Genomic DNA, 17,255 nt, shown 5'->3' with positions numbered 1-17,255 from the left:
CCCTTTGTTACTCACCTGCTTGGACCTTTGCCAATGTGTTTCTTTCTGGAGCACGCCCCCTGGGCACGCAAATAATCTTTTTTTTCTCGTTGCTTTAAGGTGGGTGAATGAGCTGGTAGCGTTCACAAGCGGTGCTGGCAGTCAGGCTGCACTCACACACACACACACACACACACACATTAATATTAAACGTCCAACATTATGGGGATCAAAATGAGACGAGATGATTTTGAATGGGTCTATACGGATCAGCCTCACACGCAAAGAAGGAAAGAAATGTTGGGTATGTATAATAATTGCTTTTTTTTTTACAAAAATCAAATAAAATTTGTCTACAAACGTGATTTTTTTGTATGTTTGTCATCATTATCAAAATGTGGCTAAGAATTATTCCGCTTCTCATTTTTCAACAGTTTTCTTTCTTTTGAAGTTAGAAATTGTCTATATAATTTGAATTAAACGGTACTTACTGAAGGTGAAGTTTTTTTATCCTAAGTTCTCCTATAAAATATGCATTAATTATTGGAACGCTGGTATTTGTAAAGGGCGTTAGGACGAGCAACGCGGACCATTTTTATAATATTCCAACCGCAGATAACTCGGAAACTGATCGATCTGCGTCTCTTACGGATTAGGTTAGAAATGTATTTTCCTTCTCCAGATCACGTACTTGTCGTGCACAATGTATCACTACTTACAGTGAGACTTTTTCATCCGTTCTCTTTTATTTCCCCATGTCTATCCAGTACTAAGATTGCGAACTGACATTTGATTATTCTATATACGTAACCTTGCAAATACTTTTCTCTGTATTTTTCATCACTAAATGTCAGGTTCGTGTATATCTTAAAGAATCACATATTCTAGTACATATTTGTTTCAAAGAATCTTTTTAGAAAACGTCATTCAAAGAGGGCAACTTGGAAAGTTTGATGATACTTAAGATGTGGTGCTGGCAAATTTGATCGATTGAGTACACGGATCATTTAAAAACTGCGTGGGAATTTGATCTATATAATTTCAAAGTGAAATCTAGAGAGTTCAGTGATCTGATTTCAGTGAATTTTTGTTCCAATATAAAGACTGTAAATATGACTACGGGAATCGGAGGCGCTTTTTGAAAGATTTGCGCAATAAATTGCGGTTTAACAAATCCATAAATTTGCGAAGAATGATCTTTATACAGTTGGGTAGGGCTGGACTTGGGATCGTTTAGGCGGGGCAGTAAACTTTGTTCTGACTGATGCATAAATGTCCGTGATATCTGTTGCAAATCCTACTTGGATTTTGTGCGGGATATGTAAACTTATATTCAGCGCCCAGGTACGTTTTACTATGTTAAAGGCGTTGTTGTAGTAGAATAACATTTGAAAAAGTAATCAAATGTGAAGTTTATTCTGGGGCGATCTTTTTATAGTTTTTCTAAGTTTGCGTTCCCGATATGCCCCTATTTTATGCTGCACTTACCTGTTTTTACCTGTTTCCGGGATGTGGGCAGGCATTGCCAAAACTGCAATTGATGCCCAACCCCAGTTCTGAGAAGGTAGGCATTCTCCCCGAATGGATGCGGTCTTTGCGGTGATGGTTCTCCAAAACATGGCGTAGCTGTGTGGGGGGAGTTGGGCTCCAGGATTTTGACCCAGTCACTATGAAGAAGTGTCGAGAAATGCCCACGTCTCCAGAATGTGTGGGATGGCATTCCCATGATATAGCTAAAGCACAATTTGGAATGTGGAGGTCGATAAAGACTTGACATTGTTCCCATCTACCTTATGCAACCATTCACCTATCTGATGCAAACTATAAAATGAAGTTTTCTGCCCAGTTGCCCACCGTTTGACATTGTGAAATATTTACGGGGACTGGAGGATTGCTCATTCAACTGTTAGAAAACTGCAGTTAAAAGCTTTTCATCCCGCGTATGGAAGGGAGTGGGATTAATTGGATAGCTCCTTCAGAGAGCTGGCACAGGTCTCCTGTGCTGTATGGTTCTATGAATGCCCAGTATTCATGACATCCATGTGGAATAAAGAATGGTAGTGAAACGTGGATTTATCAGACCGTCTTATAATGTCTCTTTCTTATAGTTTGCAATGAGACAAAATAAAAGAAAACGATGTTTTGATTTGCTCTTATCATGACGACACTTGTTAAACTTTCATCATGGATCTGCTGGAAAGCAAATTAATAAATCAAAATCATGCATTTTAAAGATGAATGAAAATGTCGGAGCTAAATACATTTAAGATAAAACTCCGAAGGCGAAATCCGAAACATTCAGCAGTGTGCGGGAAACCGGAATCCATTATCTTGGCTATCAGTGAAATTTAACCTTCAGTCAATTTCAGAGCAGTTCTCTGCAATTTCCGAGCGATCTCCCCAAGTGCAATAACATCTTTGACCCCGTTAGAATTCAAAAGTGCCATAGATGCCGATTAAAACAGTACTTGGAGTATATGAAACCAGCATTCGTTTTTATCTTATTTAAATTAATATATCTCGCTTGGTCCTTAACCACTATGTTTAGTGTTTAATAGAAATTGGATTTCAGCTAAATATGATTTACATTAACTGAACTCTACTTTATAGAGAAAGCGCCATTATTAATGTAATTCTTATAATGATTGTGAGGCATAAACCGAATAGATGTGCGTGGAAGAAATTCGTACTTTGTAACGTGAAACCATTATTGGGCGGCTATCAGTACTCATACCCCATATCTGTATTTGAACGGTAATTTCTCATTTGCTTTTGTGTACCTGATGATCGGTTAAATAACATCCAGAAACTAATTTGAAGTTAACAATTACCTGCTACTACTATTTCCTAAGTATGAATAGGCAGTAAGATAGTAGCCGATAGGTGGCTGCCCACCAATGATTCTCTACAAATGTAATTTGAGCAACCATTGAAAGCAAATTATGAGAATGTCTGAATGTACAAAGCTGGTGTTATGAATTATTAACTACCTTCAATAATATTCCAGCCAATAATACATATTGCTAGTGAACAAAACCAGATCATTGCAAACGATGTTGCACTTTTAAGTTTTGAAGCTAAATATATATTTTAATATAACATGAGAGCAAATGCTGCTTTCGACATAAATATTGCAATCTTAGTTAAATATCTGGTAAACGATTGATCCTTTACTTATAATACTTTTAAATGACAGTTGTTTTGTCGTATTGTAAACACCATGGTCAGTCTTTGTCCAGCCATAGTACCAAAACAGCTCTGATCAAAGTCACAAATTATATCCTATGTGATTGTGACAAAGTAACAAACTATCCCTCCTCATCCTTCGAGACATGTCTGCAGCCTTTGACACAGTTGACCATACCATTCTCCCCCAATGCCTCACCCACGTCGTCCAACTGGTTAAGACTGCACTTGTCTGGTTCGATTCTTATCTATCCAGTCGTAACCAGAGAATAACCTGGAATGGCTTCTTTTCCCACTCCCGCACCGTTACCTCTGGTGCCCCAAAGGATCGATCCTTGACCCCCTCCTGTTTCTCATCTACATACTGCCCTTTGGCGACATCATCTGAAAACACATTGTCAGTTTCCACATGTACGCTGAAAACACCCAGCTCTACCCCTCCACGGTCTCTAAATTGTCAGACAGCTTGTCGAACATCAGTACCGGATGAGTACAAATTTCCTCCAACTAAATATGAAGACGAAAGCCATTGTTTTTGTTTCCCACCTCAAACGGTGTTCCCTAGCCATCAACTCAAAACCTCTTTCTAGCAACTGTTTAAGGCTGAACCAGATTGTTTTCAACCTTGATATCATATTTGATCCTGAGAAGAGCTTCTGACCGCATATCCGTGCCATCACGAACACCATCTATTGCCACCCAACTCTGTCCTTGCCTCAGCTCATCTGCTGCTGAAACCCTCATCCACGCCTGTGTTAGCTCTAGACTTGACTATTCCAACGTGCTCTTAGCTGGCTTCCCAAGTTCTACCTTCCATAAACTTGAGGTCATCCAAAACTCTGCTGTCCATGTCATAACTTGCACCAAATCCCGTTCACCCATTACTCCTGTGCTCGCTGACCTACATTGGCTCCTGGTTAAGCAACGCCTCATTTTAAAATTCTCATCTTGTTTTCAAATCCCTCCATGGCCTCGTCCCTCGCTATCTCTGTAATCTCCTCCAGCCCTACAACCTTTGAGATACCTACACTCTTCCAATTCTTCCCTCGTGAGCATCCCCGATTATAATCACTCAACCATTGGCAGCCGTGCTTTCAGCTGCCTGGGCCCTAAGCTCTGCAATTCCCTGCCTAAACCTCTCTGCCTCTCTACCTCTCTTTCTTCCTTTAAGACGCTCCTTAAAACCTACCTCTTTGATCAAGCTTTTGGTCAGCCGCCCTAATTTCTCCTATAGTGTCAATTTTCTTTGTCTTATAATACTCCTGTGAAGCACCTTGGGACATTTTACTACGTTAACGGCACTATATAAATACAAGTTGTTGTTGTGTTGCCATTAATTCATAGTTATGATGTATATCCCTGGAAGTTTTCAATCACAGTTTTTAATTTACATTAATTTAGAAATATCAATATAAATTTGTCAGATTTGGAGATGACTCCAAACTAGGAGAAACAGGTGAATCTGGAGGCAGCTCATAAAATATAAAATAAGTTGAGAAAATGTGCAAGTAGGAATAGTAGCAGATGAAATTTAATGACAATTGTGTAAATTAGTGCTTGAGGAAGAGTAAATAGGTGCACATGTACTGCATGAATGTTGTTGAAAAAGCTAAGGATAAAGCTGAACAAGACCTAGGAGTGAGTGAAGCCTCAATGTGTCCAATCACTGCAGAGCAGCAATCAACAAATCAAATAGAATGCTGAAATATATAACAAAAACAGTACAGTACAGATCAGAGGAAGTCATGATCAAACTGTGATGCTCTAATCAGACCACCTGTTCAATATTGTATCCAGTGCTGGTCAATGAGACACAGGGGAGACATTCAAGCACTGGAGGCAGTTCAGAGAAGAGCTCCTCCCAGTCCCCCACACTAGTCTTGATCTCCATCACTCTGCAGTTTCTCTGTCATCTCCCCCCATGCTTTTCTTCACTTATTTATTCCACAAAACCCAATTGTTGCCTTCATTTCCCCTTGTGACTCCCCAGCTAGCTGCTATTATTAACAGTTCCCTTTTTTCAGGCACCATCACTCTCCTAAAACAAATCCTCAATCCATCTGTTCTTCCTATTTCTAATTGCTCTTTCTCCTATGAAGTTCTCAAACAAGTTCTCTCCTGACTGTATTCATCTCTCTCAGAACCCCCTGTTGGAATCCATTCAGTCTGGTTCTACCTTTCTTGCAGCACCAAGACAGTTCTGATAATAGCTAGAACTAACATCTTTTTGTAGCCATAGTGCATTATTCCTTCTTGATCTCTACACAGCTTTTAATGCAGTGGGCCATGATATCCTCCTCCATTTTCCAGCTCTGTGGTTCCACTCCTATCTATCTGAATGAAGCTAATGCATCTCTAGAAATGTCTTTCTTCATACTCTTGCACTTTCACCTGCAGGATGCTTCAAGGATCTAGCCTCGGTCTTGGGCTCCTCCCTTTACTCATCTACATGCTGTCCCTTGACAACATAATCCACACTCAATAGCCAGCTTCTATATGTATGCTGATGACACCTAGGTCTACCTTTCTTAATTTCATGTCTTCCATGCTGACAAACTACCTGTCTGACATTAAGCCACAAATGAGCCACAACATAATCCAATTTAGCACTGGGAAGACTGAAGTCATTATTTTTGCCCCTGCAATAAACATCACTCCCTTACCACTTATTCCATTCCCCATCCCAGCTACTTGCTCAGTTTAAACCAAACCATGCAAAGCTTTGGCATTCAATTTTGCATTGGGCTACACTTTAATCCCCACACCTTATTAGTCACCAAGATTGCTTGTCTCCACTTGCATAATATTTACTTAATATTTGTGGGATGCCCCTATCGCAGTCTCTCCACCACTAAAACTCTTATCGATGCTTTTGTTATCTTTAGATTTGATTATTAAAATAGCTCCTTTGTCAACCGCCCATCCCCTTTCACCCTCTGGAAACTCTAACTTTGCTCAAACTGCAGCTGGCCCCAAATCAGGAAACATAGAAACATAGAAAATAGGTGCAGGAGTAGGCCATTCGGCCCTTCTAGCCTGCACCGCCATTCAATGAGTTCATGGCTGAACATTCAACTTCAGTACCCCATTCCTGCTTTCTCGCCATACCCCTTGATCCCCCTAGCAGTAAGGACCTCATCTAACTCCTTTTTGAATATATTTAGTGAATTGGCCTCAACAACTTTCTGTGGTAGAGAATTCCACAGGTTCACCACTCTCTGGGTGAAGAAGTTTCTCCTCATCTCGGTCCTAAATGGCTTACCCCTTATCCTTAGACTGTGACCCCTGGTTCTGGACTTCCCCAACATTGGGAACATTCTTCCTGCATCTAACCTGTCTAACCCCGTCAGAATTTTATATGTTTCTATGAGGTCCCCTCTCATTCTTCTGAACTCCAGTGAATACAAGCCCAGTTGATCCAGTCTTTCTTGATAGGTCAGTCCCGCCATCCCGGGAATCAGTCTGGTGAACCTTCGCTGCACTCCCTCAATAGCAAGAATGTCCTTCCTCAGGTTAGGAGACCAAAACTGTACACAATACTCCAGGTGTGGCCTCACCAATGCCCTGTACAACTGTAGCAACACCTCCCTGCCCCTGTACTCAAATCCCCTTGCTATGAAGGCCAACATGCCATTTGCTTTCTTAACCGCCTGCTGCACCTGCATGCCAACCTTCAATGACTGATGTATCATGACACCCAGGTCTCTTTGCACCTCCCCTTTTCCTAATCTGTCACCATTCAGATAATAGTCTGTCTCTCTGTTTTTACCACCAAAGTGGATAACCTCACATTTATCCACATTATACTTCATCTGCCATGCATTTGCCCACTCACCTAACCTATCCAAGTCGCTCTGCAGCCTCACAGCATCCTCCTCGCAGCTCACACTGCCACCCAACTTAGTGTCATCCGCAAATTTGGAGATACTACATTTAATCCCCTCATCTAAATCATTAATGTACAGTGTAAACAGCTGGGGCCCCAGCACAGAACCTTGCGGTACCCCACTAGTCACTGCCTGCCATTCTGAAAAGTACCCATTTACTCCTACTCTTTGCTTCCTGTCTGACAACCAGTTCTCAATCCATGTCAGTACACTACCCCCAATCCCATGTGCTCTAACTTTGCACATCAATCTCTTGTGTGGGACCTTGTCGAACGCCTTCTGAAAGTCCAAATATACCACATCAACTGGTTCTCCCTTATCCACTCTACTGGAAACATCCTCAAAAAATTCCAGAAGATTTGTCAAGCATGATTTCCCTTTCACAAATCCATGCTGACTTGGACCTATCATGTCACCTCTTTCCAAATGCACTGCTATGACATCCTTAATAATTGATTCCATCATTTTACCCACTACCGATGTCAGGCTGACCGGTCTATAATTCCCTGTTTTCTCTCTCCCTCCTTTTTTAAAAAGTGGGGTTACATTGGCTACCCTCCACTCCATAGGAACTGATCCAGAGTCAATGGAATGTTGGAAAATGACTGTCAACGCATCCACTATTTCCAAGGCCACCTCCTTAAGTACTCTGGGATGCAGTCCATCAGGCCCTGGGGATTTATCGGCCTTCAATCCCATCAATTTCCCCAACACAATTTCCCGGCTAATAAGGATTTCCCTCAGTTCCTCCTCCTTACTAGACCCCCCGACCCCTTTTATAACCGGAAGGTTGTTCGTGTCCTCCTTCGTGAATACCGAACCAAAGTACTTGTTCAATTGGTCCGCCATTTCTTTGTTCCCCGTTATGACTTCCCCTGATTCTGACTGCAGGGGACCTACGTTTGTCTTTACTAACCTTTTTCTCTTTACATATCTATAGAAACTTTTGCAATCCGTCTTAATGTTCCCTGCAAGCTTCTTCTCATACTCCATTTTCCCTGCCCTAATCAAACCCTTTGTCCTCCTCTGCTGAGTTCTAAATTTCTCCCAGTCCCCAGGTTCGCTGCTATTTCTGGCCAATTTGTATGCCACTTCCTTGGCTTTAATACTATCCCTGATTTCCCTTGATAGCCACGGTTGAGCCACCTTCCCTTTTTTATTTCTATGCCAGACAGGAATGTACAATTGTTGTAGTTCATCCATGCGGTCTCTAAATGTCTGCCATTGCCCATCCACAGTCAACCCCTTAAGTATCATTCGCCAATCCATCTCAGCCAATTCACGCCTCATACCTTCAAAGTTAGCCTTCTTTAAGTTCTTCACATAAAGAGATCTGGCAGAACACCACAACTGATGATGACGTCAGTGGATTGGAAGGGCCAGCTTCACCATTGGTAAACTTGGGTGGAGTTCGTCTGCCAACAAAAGTCACTGTGGACGAAGCTGTTATTCTTGCCACCTTACTACAAGGATCAGCGTCGTGGATCTGCTCCTGCCGTCACATTAAGCAACTCGACCAGTTCCATCTCTTATTGCAAGGGAGATAGAGTATAAAAGCAGAGAAGTCCTACAACTGTACAGGGTATTGATGAGGCCACACCTGGAGTACTGCATACAGTTTTGGTCTCCATATTTAAGGAAGGATATACTTGCATTGGAGGCTGTTCAGAGAAGGTTCACTAGGTTGATTCCAGAGAAGAGGGGGTTGACTTGTGAGGAAAGGGTGAGTAGGTTGGGCCTATACACATTGGAGTTCAGAAGAATGAGAGGTGATCTTAATGAAACTTATAAGATAATGAGGGGGCTAGAGAAGGTGAATGCAGAGAGGATATTTCCACTCATAGGGGAAACTAAAACTAGGAGACATAGTTTTAGAATAAGGGGCCGCCCATTTGAAACTGAGATGAGGAGAAATTTCTTCTCTCAGAGGGTTGTAAATCTATGGAATTCTCTGTCCCAAAGAGCTGTGGAGGCTGGGTCATTGAATATATTTAAGGCGGAGATAGACAGATTTTGAGCGATAAGGGAGTAAATGGTTATGGGGAGCGGGCAGGAAAGTGGAGCTGAGTCCATGATCAGATCAGCCATGATCTTATTGAATGGCGGAGCAGGCTCGGGGGCCCAAGTGGTCTACTCCTGCTCCTATTTCTTATGTTCTTATGTCCTCAAGTGCTGCCCTATAACTGGAATTGAGGCCATGAAAGAAAGACTTGCATTTATAAAGTGCCTTTCATGACCACCGAACGTCTCAAAGCGCTTTACAGCCAATGAAGTACTTTTGGAGTGTATTCACTGTTGTAGTGTAGGAAATGCTACAGCTAATTTGTGCACAGCAAGTTCCCACAAACAGCAATCTGATAATGAGCAGATCGTCTGTTTTTGTTATGTTGATTGATCAAAAAGGTCCAGTTATGTTGGGCTGGTCTCTGGACATGTCCTTCACATACCTGAAAATAGAATTCCCAAAGCCAGCTTCTACGGTGAGCTACAGTCCAGGTATTGCAAGGGAAGTGGGCAGATGGAACCCTATAAAGACACACTAAAGGCCTCCTTGAAATCTTGCAGTACTAACCCAAACACCTAGGAAGACACCTCCACCAACAACCCATGATGGCAGCATGTCTGCTGGTGTGTTTTGAATTCGCTTGAGGGTTGTGCGATCAGGCTGCCAAGTGTCCGCTACCCGCCTCCTCTTGTTTTCAGTACAATATTCGCAGCCATATATGTGCATCCAGGATTGGTCTATTCTCCCATCAGCTCACCCACAACAACTGAGGCTGATCCGTCCATTCGGCAGCAGACTTCAGATCAATATCAATGAACATCCAGCTAGACAAATAGGGGTGAACACTCTAGGCGGAGGAATGTCTGCAGGTTTCTCTAAGCCTCTTGCTGTAACTTCAATGGAAGCTCAGTGAAAACCCTAGAGAACTGGCATAAAATTGCCATTCTTAACTGGTTACGCTGTTTCTCCAAGGATTTTGCCGATCTTCCGCCAAAGTTACTGCAGTGGATCGGATGTACCCCCGTGGAAACATCAGACACAGATTCTTATTTAAGAAACAATTTAATGCCGCAATGGGGAGTACTTTTGGATGAATTCACCTTCAAATGGCCTTCCTGGTCTGCGTTTATCTTGTTACCATGGAAACTCCAATTCATTATGTGTCTTTGCGGAAATGGACCTCCAGTCAATATGTAAAGCTCTCAAAACACAAAAACCATTTAAATACTTCACTCTGCACATTTATGTTCATCTGTACTGTGATTGAATCATAATTAAATTACTGGAAGCAGAGACATGACCAGGTATAAAATGAGCATGCACATGCCACCCATCATGTTGGACCTTTAGGGCTGGAAATTGGCCAGGTTTGTCCCCGTTTTATCGCCATTTTTTCACAGTAAAAGTTTGCTTTTTGGTGCGAACATTTTTTTCCATCATTTTGTAATATTGGCCAGCAGTCTACTGCCGGCGGTAAAAAATACCGTCCGCCTTTTTTGGGACCATTTTTATGATATCACTCAGTGTCAAACGCCCCGCTATCCCTGTTTTTGAAAAACTGGCCAACACCGTCATTTTTAAAGTCCGCGAAAAAAAACGCCCCAAAAATGCAAGTCTTACCAGGTCAGATTGACGACGAAACGGGTTCTAACGGCGAAATCTTGAAAAACGGAGCTACAGCTCAGTGAATGAAAGCATTTAGAGGGAAAGCTGTGTTTTACACTTTGAGCGTTTTGAGAGTTTGCACTTCGTCTTTAAGGACATTAAAAATAATGGGGCCTAAGCTATCTCTGCCATTATTGCTGGTTGCTTTTTCTATGGAGCAGAGACTTGGAAGAAGGCTTATTCAACAGCATTATCAGCGTAATCAAAGAGCTCGCAGACTTATGGGGAGGAGGCCTTACCGCCTACTAGTTTTCCGGGAACAGCGCTCATACCGGCACCTGTCTAAGGCACAGTGCGTTAGAAGGCTGTGTTTTCGAAAAGAGGTGGTCATAGAAATATGCCAGCTCATAAAGGCAGACATACAGTCTACAAGTGTGAGGAGGACTGCACTGCCCGTCGAGGTGAAGGTGACTGCTGCACTTGCCTTCTATGCCTCCGGCTCCTTTCAGGCATCAGCAGGGGACACATGCTCCATCTTGCAGTTCGCTACACATCGCTGCATTCACCAGGTGACTACTGCACTGTATGCATGCAGGAAGGACTTCATAAACTTACCAATGACCATGGAGGCACAGAAGTAAAGGACTCTAGGCTTTATATGAATTGCTGGCTTCCCGAAGGTACAGGCTGCCATTGACTGTACGCACATCGCCCTGTGAGCACCTATTGAGGATCCAGAGATTTATCGATACCGAAAGGGATTCCACTTGCTGAACGTACAGATCGTCTGCGACCATACTCAGCATATCATGGCAGTAAATGCACAATTTCCAGGGATCATCCATGATGCTTTCATCTTGTGTGAGAGCACTGTCTCACAGCTGTTTGAGCATCAGCCAGAAGGCCAGAGCTAGATGCTGGGGGACAAAGGTTATGGGCTCGCCACCTGGCTCATGACCCCCCTCCGCAACCCTCAGACAGAAGCCAAGCATCGCTACAATAACGGCCATATAGCCTCATGCAACATCGTCGAAAAGACAATTGGAGTGCTGAAGCAGCGCTTCCAATGCCTGGACCACTCTGAAGGCTCCCTGCAATACTCCCCTCAGCAGGTTGCTGAGTTCATTGTGGTGTGCTGCATGCTACACAATTTAGTCATCATGAGGGGATAGGATTTGCCACTGGGGACTGCAGGACCATCTCAGGAGAGAGGGTAGGAGGACGAGGAACCCATGCCACCACCACCCCCACGACGACAGGGGAGGAGGCCTTGTGGAGGTTTCTCCACTGCAAAAGCCTTATGTCAGCAGCTGATAGTTGAACACTTTGCATGAACACTGAATGGCACGTTTCATCATTGACTACCCACTTTATCCCACCATGTTGACTATTTCCCCCTGTTATTCTGCAAAAGACACTGCACAAGTTTGGTTTAGGTGAAAAAAATAATTTAAATTTATTAAACATTTGTACAGTTGTACATTAATGAAACTTTGTAAACATTAATTTAGTAACTTCAATAACATTTTTGAATGTTAAAACTTTTGAAATGTAAACTTTACTTAAATAACAGCAAAACAACAACAACAACAAAAGAATAAAACAACGACTCCTGCACTAAACATCCTTCAGCTGCAGCCACCTTTAATCCATAACTTGAGCACCCCTATCCCCGGTGGTTCCAAGATGTTTATTAGCAGCGCGGACAGGGCGCTGCTGTTGTTGGGGGACAGACACAGGAGACGCCATTCGAAGCCCTGGAGAAGCTGGGGCTGTGGAAGGCCTGGCTTCTGAATTGTGAGTTTGTTGCTCAGTCTCAGCACTCACTGGTTTTGTCAGTCTGGGTGGCCTGACACTGGGACTGGAGTGCCATGAGTCGAGACCGTCAATTGTCGCTGGGCATTGACAGCCTTGATGTTCTCCTGTGTTGTAGCTACTAGCTGTGACATGCCCTCCCTTATGTCCGCAGATAGTGCGCCAGTGTTTCCCGAGATCCCACCTATGACCTCGAGGAGCTGTCGGCTGAGCTGGTTGCTCTCCCCAGACAGTCCCACCAAATCCATTTGCTTGTCTGCCTGCCTGCCTGCCTTTTAGCAGGGCGGCTTTGCTGACTCAGCCACTGCACACATGGCATACGGGCATCTGCGCTGGGTGTGCTTTGCTGCAACCCACTGGGACCCGGGATCTCGGATGCTGGATAGTCATGGAATGTAATGGTGCCCTCCTCCGACAAACTGCTACCTGCAGCAGAAGTCATTAGTGTCAGCGTGGGCACCCCCACGGGTAGTCGATCCCTGCGAGGCACACATCAGACCTGGCATGCGACTTTCAAGGTGGGTGAGTGGGACCAGTTTTGCCGGAGCTGCCTGCTTTCCGCTGCTCTCGGTGGTTGTGGGACAACTTTCCCAACTTTCCCTCCTGTGCTATGTGGGAAATCAGGGACGCTTCCAGTGTCCCTGACTACTATGTGTACAGGAAGTGTGTCCAGCTGCAGCTCCTCACAGACCGCATTGCGGCACTGGAGCTGCACATGGATTCACTCTGGAGCATCCGCGATGCTGAGGATCTCGTGAATAGCATGTTTAGTGAGTTGGTCACACCGAAGGTAAAGGTTACACAGGCAGATAGGGAATGGGTGACCAGCAGGAAGTGCAGTGGAATGAAGGTAGTGCAGGGGTCCCCTGTGGTCATCTCCCTCCAAAACAGATATACCATTTTGGTTAATATTGGGGGAGATGGCTCAACAGGGGAAGGCAGCAGCAGCCAAATTCATGGCACCATGGGTGGCTCTGCTGCACAGGAGGGCAGGAAAAAGAGTGGGAGAGCTATATTGTAAGGAAAACATATAGGTGTTTCTGCGGCCGCAATCGAGACTCCAGGATGTTATGTTGCCTCCCTGGTGCAAGGGTCAAGGATGTCTCTGAGCAGTTGCAGGACATTCTGGAGGTGGAGGATGAACAACCAGTTGTCGTGGTGCATATAGATACCAACGATATAGGTAAAACATGGGATGAGGTCCTATAAGCTGAATTTAGGGAGCTAGGAGTTAAATTAAAAAGTAGGACCTCAAAGATAGTAATCTCAGGATTGCTACCAGTGCCATGTTCTAGTCAGAGTAGAAATAGCAGGATAGTTAAGATGAATGCGTGGCTTGAGGAATGGTGCAAGAGGGAGGGATTCAAATTCCTGGGATATTGGAACCGGTTCTGGGGGAGGTGGGACCAGTATAAACTGGACGGTCTGCACCTGGGCAGGACCGGAACCGATGTCCTAGGGGGAGTGTTTGCTAGTGCTGATGGGGAGGGTTTAAACTAATATAACAGGGGGTTAGAAATCTATGCAGGGAGACAGAGGGAAGTAAAATGGGGGCAGAAGCAAAAGTTAGAAAGGAGATAAGGAAAAGTGGAGGGCAGAGAAATCAAAGGCAAAAATCAAAAAGGGCCACATTGCAACATAATTCTAAAAAGACAAAGAGTGTTAAAAAAACAAGCCTGAAGGCTCTGTGTCTCAATGCGAGGAGCATTCGTAATAAGGTAGATGAATTAACTGCGCAGATAACTGTGAACGGATATGATGTAATTGGGATTACGGAGATATGGCTCCAGGGTGACCAAGGCTGGGAACTCAACATCCAGGGGCATTCAATATTTAGGAAGGATAGACAGAAAGGAAAAGGAGGGTAGCGTTGCTGGTTAAAGAGGAGATTAATGCAATAGTAAGGAAGGACATTAGCTTGGATGATGTGGAATCTGTATGGGTAGAGCTGCGGAACACCAAAGGGCAGAAACGCTATTGGGAGTTGTGTACAGACCACCAAACAGTAGTAGTGAGGTTGGGGATGGCATCAAACAGGAAATTAGGGATGCGTGCAATAAAGGAACAGCATTTATCATGGGTGACTTTAATCAACATATAGATTGGGCTAACCAAACTGGTAGCAATATGATGGAGGAGGATTTCCTGGTGTGTATAAGGGATGGTTTTCTAGACCAATATGTCGAGCAACCAACTAGAAAGCTGGCCATCCTAGACTGGGTGTTGTGCAATGAGAAAGGATTAATTAGCAATCTTGTTGTGTGAGGCCCCTTGGGGAAGAGTGACCATAATATGGTAGAATTCTTCATTCTTCAATTAATTCAGAGACTAGGGTCCTGAACTTAAATAAAGGTAACTTTGATGGTCTGAGATGTGAATTGGCTAGGATAGACTGGCAAATGATACTTAAAAGGTTGATGGTGGATAGGCAATGACAGACATTTAAAAATCACATGGATGAACTTCAACAATTGTACATCCGTATCTGGCATAAAAATAAATGGGGAAGGTAGCTCAACCATGGCTAACAAGGGAAACTAGGGACAGTGTTAAATCCAAGGAAGAGGCAAATAAATTGCCCAGAAAAAGCAGCAAACCTGAGGGCTAGGAGACATTTAGACTTCAGCAGAGGAGGACAAAGTGTTTAATTAGAAGGGGGAAAATAGAGTAAGCTTGCAGGGAACATAAAAACTGAGTGCAAAAGCTTCTACAGATATGTGAAGAGAAAAATATTAGTGAAGACAAATGTAGGTCCCTTGCAGTCAGAATCAGGTGAATTCATAATGGGGAACAAAGAAATGGCAGACCAATTGAACAAATACTTCAGTTCTGTCTTCACTAAGGAAGACACAAATAACCTTCTGGAAATACTAGGGGACCGAGGGGCTAGCGTGAAGGAGGAACTGAAGGAAATCCTTATTAGTCAGGAAATTGTGTTAGAGAAATTGATGGGACTGAAGGCCAATAAATCCCCAAGGCCTGATAGTCTGCGTGGCCCTAGAAATAGTGGATGCATTGGTAGTCATTTTCCATCATTCTATAGACTCTGGATCAGTTCCTATGGATTGGAGGGTAGCAAATTGTAACCCCACTTTTTTAAAAAAGGAGGGAGAGAGAAAACAGGGAATTATAGACTGGTTAGCCTGACATCGGTAGTGGGGAAAATGTTGGAATCAATTATTAAAGATGAAATAGCAGCGCATTTGGAAAGCAGTGACAGGATCGGTCCAAGTCAGCATGGATTTCTGAAAGGGAAATCATGCTGACAAATCTTCTAGAATTTTTTGAGGTTGTAACAAGTAGAGTGCATTTGCCCATTCACCTAACCTGTCCAAGTCACCCTGCAGCTTCTTAGAATCCTCCTCACAGCTCACATTGCCACCCAGCTTAGTGTCATCTGCAAACTTGGAGATATTACACTCAATTCTTTCATTTAAATCATTAATGTATATTGTAAATAGCTGGGGTCCCAGCACTGAAACTTGCGGTACCCCACTAGTCACTGCCTGCCATTCTGAAAAGGACCCGTTTATCCCGACTCTCTGCTTCCTGTCTGCCAACCAGTTCTCTATCCACATCAGTACATTACCCCCAATACCATGTGCTTTAATTTTGCACACTAATCTCTTGTGTGGGATCTTGTCAAAAGCCTTTTGAAAGTCCAAATACACCACATCCAATGGTTCTCCCTTGTCCACTCTACTAGTTACATCCTCAAAAAATTCCAGAAGATTTGTCAAGCATGATTTCCCTTTCATAAATCCATGCTGACTTGGACCGATCCCGTCACTGCTTTCCAAATGTGCTGCTATTTCATCTTTAATAATTGATTCCAACATTTTCCCCATTACTGATGTCAGGCTAACTGGTCTATAATTACCCATTTTCTCTCTCCCTTTTTTCTTAAAAAGTGGTGTTGCATTAGCTACCATCCGGTCCATAGGAACTGATCCAGAGTCGATAGACTGTTGGAAAATGATCACCAATGCATCCACTATTTCTAGGGCCACTTCCTTAAGACTATCAGGCCCCAGGGATTTATCGGACTTCAATCCCATCAATTTCCCTAACACAATTTCCCGCATAATAAGGATTTCCTTAATTTCCTCTTTCTCACTGGACCCTCGGTCCCCTAGGAAAAGGGGAGGTGCAACGTGACCTGGGTGTCATGGTACATCAGTCATTAAAAGTTGGCATGCAGGTACAGCAGGCGGTGAAGAAGGCAAATGGCATGTTGGCCTTCATAGTGAGGGGATTTGAGTATAGTTGAGTATAGCAGCAGGGAGGTCTTACTACAGTTGTACAGGGCCTTGGTGAGGCCACACCTTGAATATTGTGTACAGTTTTGGTCTCCTAATCTGAGGAAGGACATTCTTGCTATTGAAGGAGTGCGGCGAAGCTTTACCAGACTGATTCCCGGGATAGCAGGACTGACATATGAAGAAAGCCTGAATCGACTTGGCTTATATTCACTGAAATTTAGAAGAATGAGAAGGGAATCTCATAAAAACATTAAATTCTGATGGGATTGAACAGATTAGATGGAGGAAGAATGTTCCCGATGTTGGGGATGTCCAGAACCAGGGGACATAGTCTAAGGATAAGGGGTAAGCCATTTAGGACCGAGATGAAGAGAAACTTCTTCACTCAGAGAATTGTGAACCTGTGGAATTCTCTACCACAGAAAGTTGTTGAGGCCAGTTTGTTAGATATATTAAAAAGGGAGTTAGATGTGGACCTTATGGCTAAAGGGATCAAGGGGTATGGAGAGAAAGCAG

General features: G+C 43.5%; 1 protein-coding gene across 1 annotated transcript in view; it reads left to right on the top strand.

Annotated features, from left to right (window-relative positions):
• The first annotated feature begins 105 nt into the window (after positions 1–105).
• Positions 106–17,255, top strand: part of degs2 (delta(4)-desaturase, sphingolipid 2) — a 106,645-nt gene continuing 89,495 nt past the window's right edge. The window contains exon 1 of the mRNA XM_070877526.1: positions 106–283. Within this exon, the coding sequence (XP_070733627.1) occupies positions 202–283 (82 nt within the window). The 5' untranslated portion in view covers positions 106–201. The remainder of the gene's footprint in view (positions 284–17,255) is intronic.

The sequence above is a fragment of the Pristiophorus japonicus genome, chromosome 4, assembly GCF_044704955.1.
Source record: "Pristiophorus japonicus isolate sPriJap1 chromosome 4, sPriJap1.hap1, whole genome shotgun sequence".
In the NCBI taxonomy this organism is placed as follows: domain Eukaryota; kingdom Metazoa; phylum Chordata; class Chondrichthyes; family Pristiophoridae; genus Pristiophorus; species Pristiophorus japonicus.
Note: the sequence above shows the minus strand (reverse complement) of the source record. Positions and strands in the feature narration are given on the sequence as shown.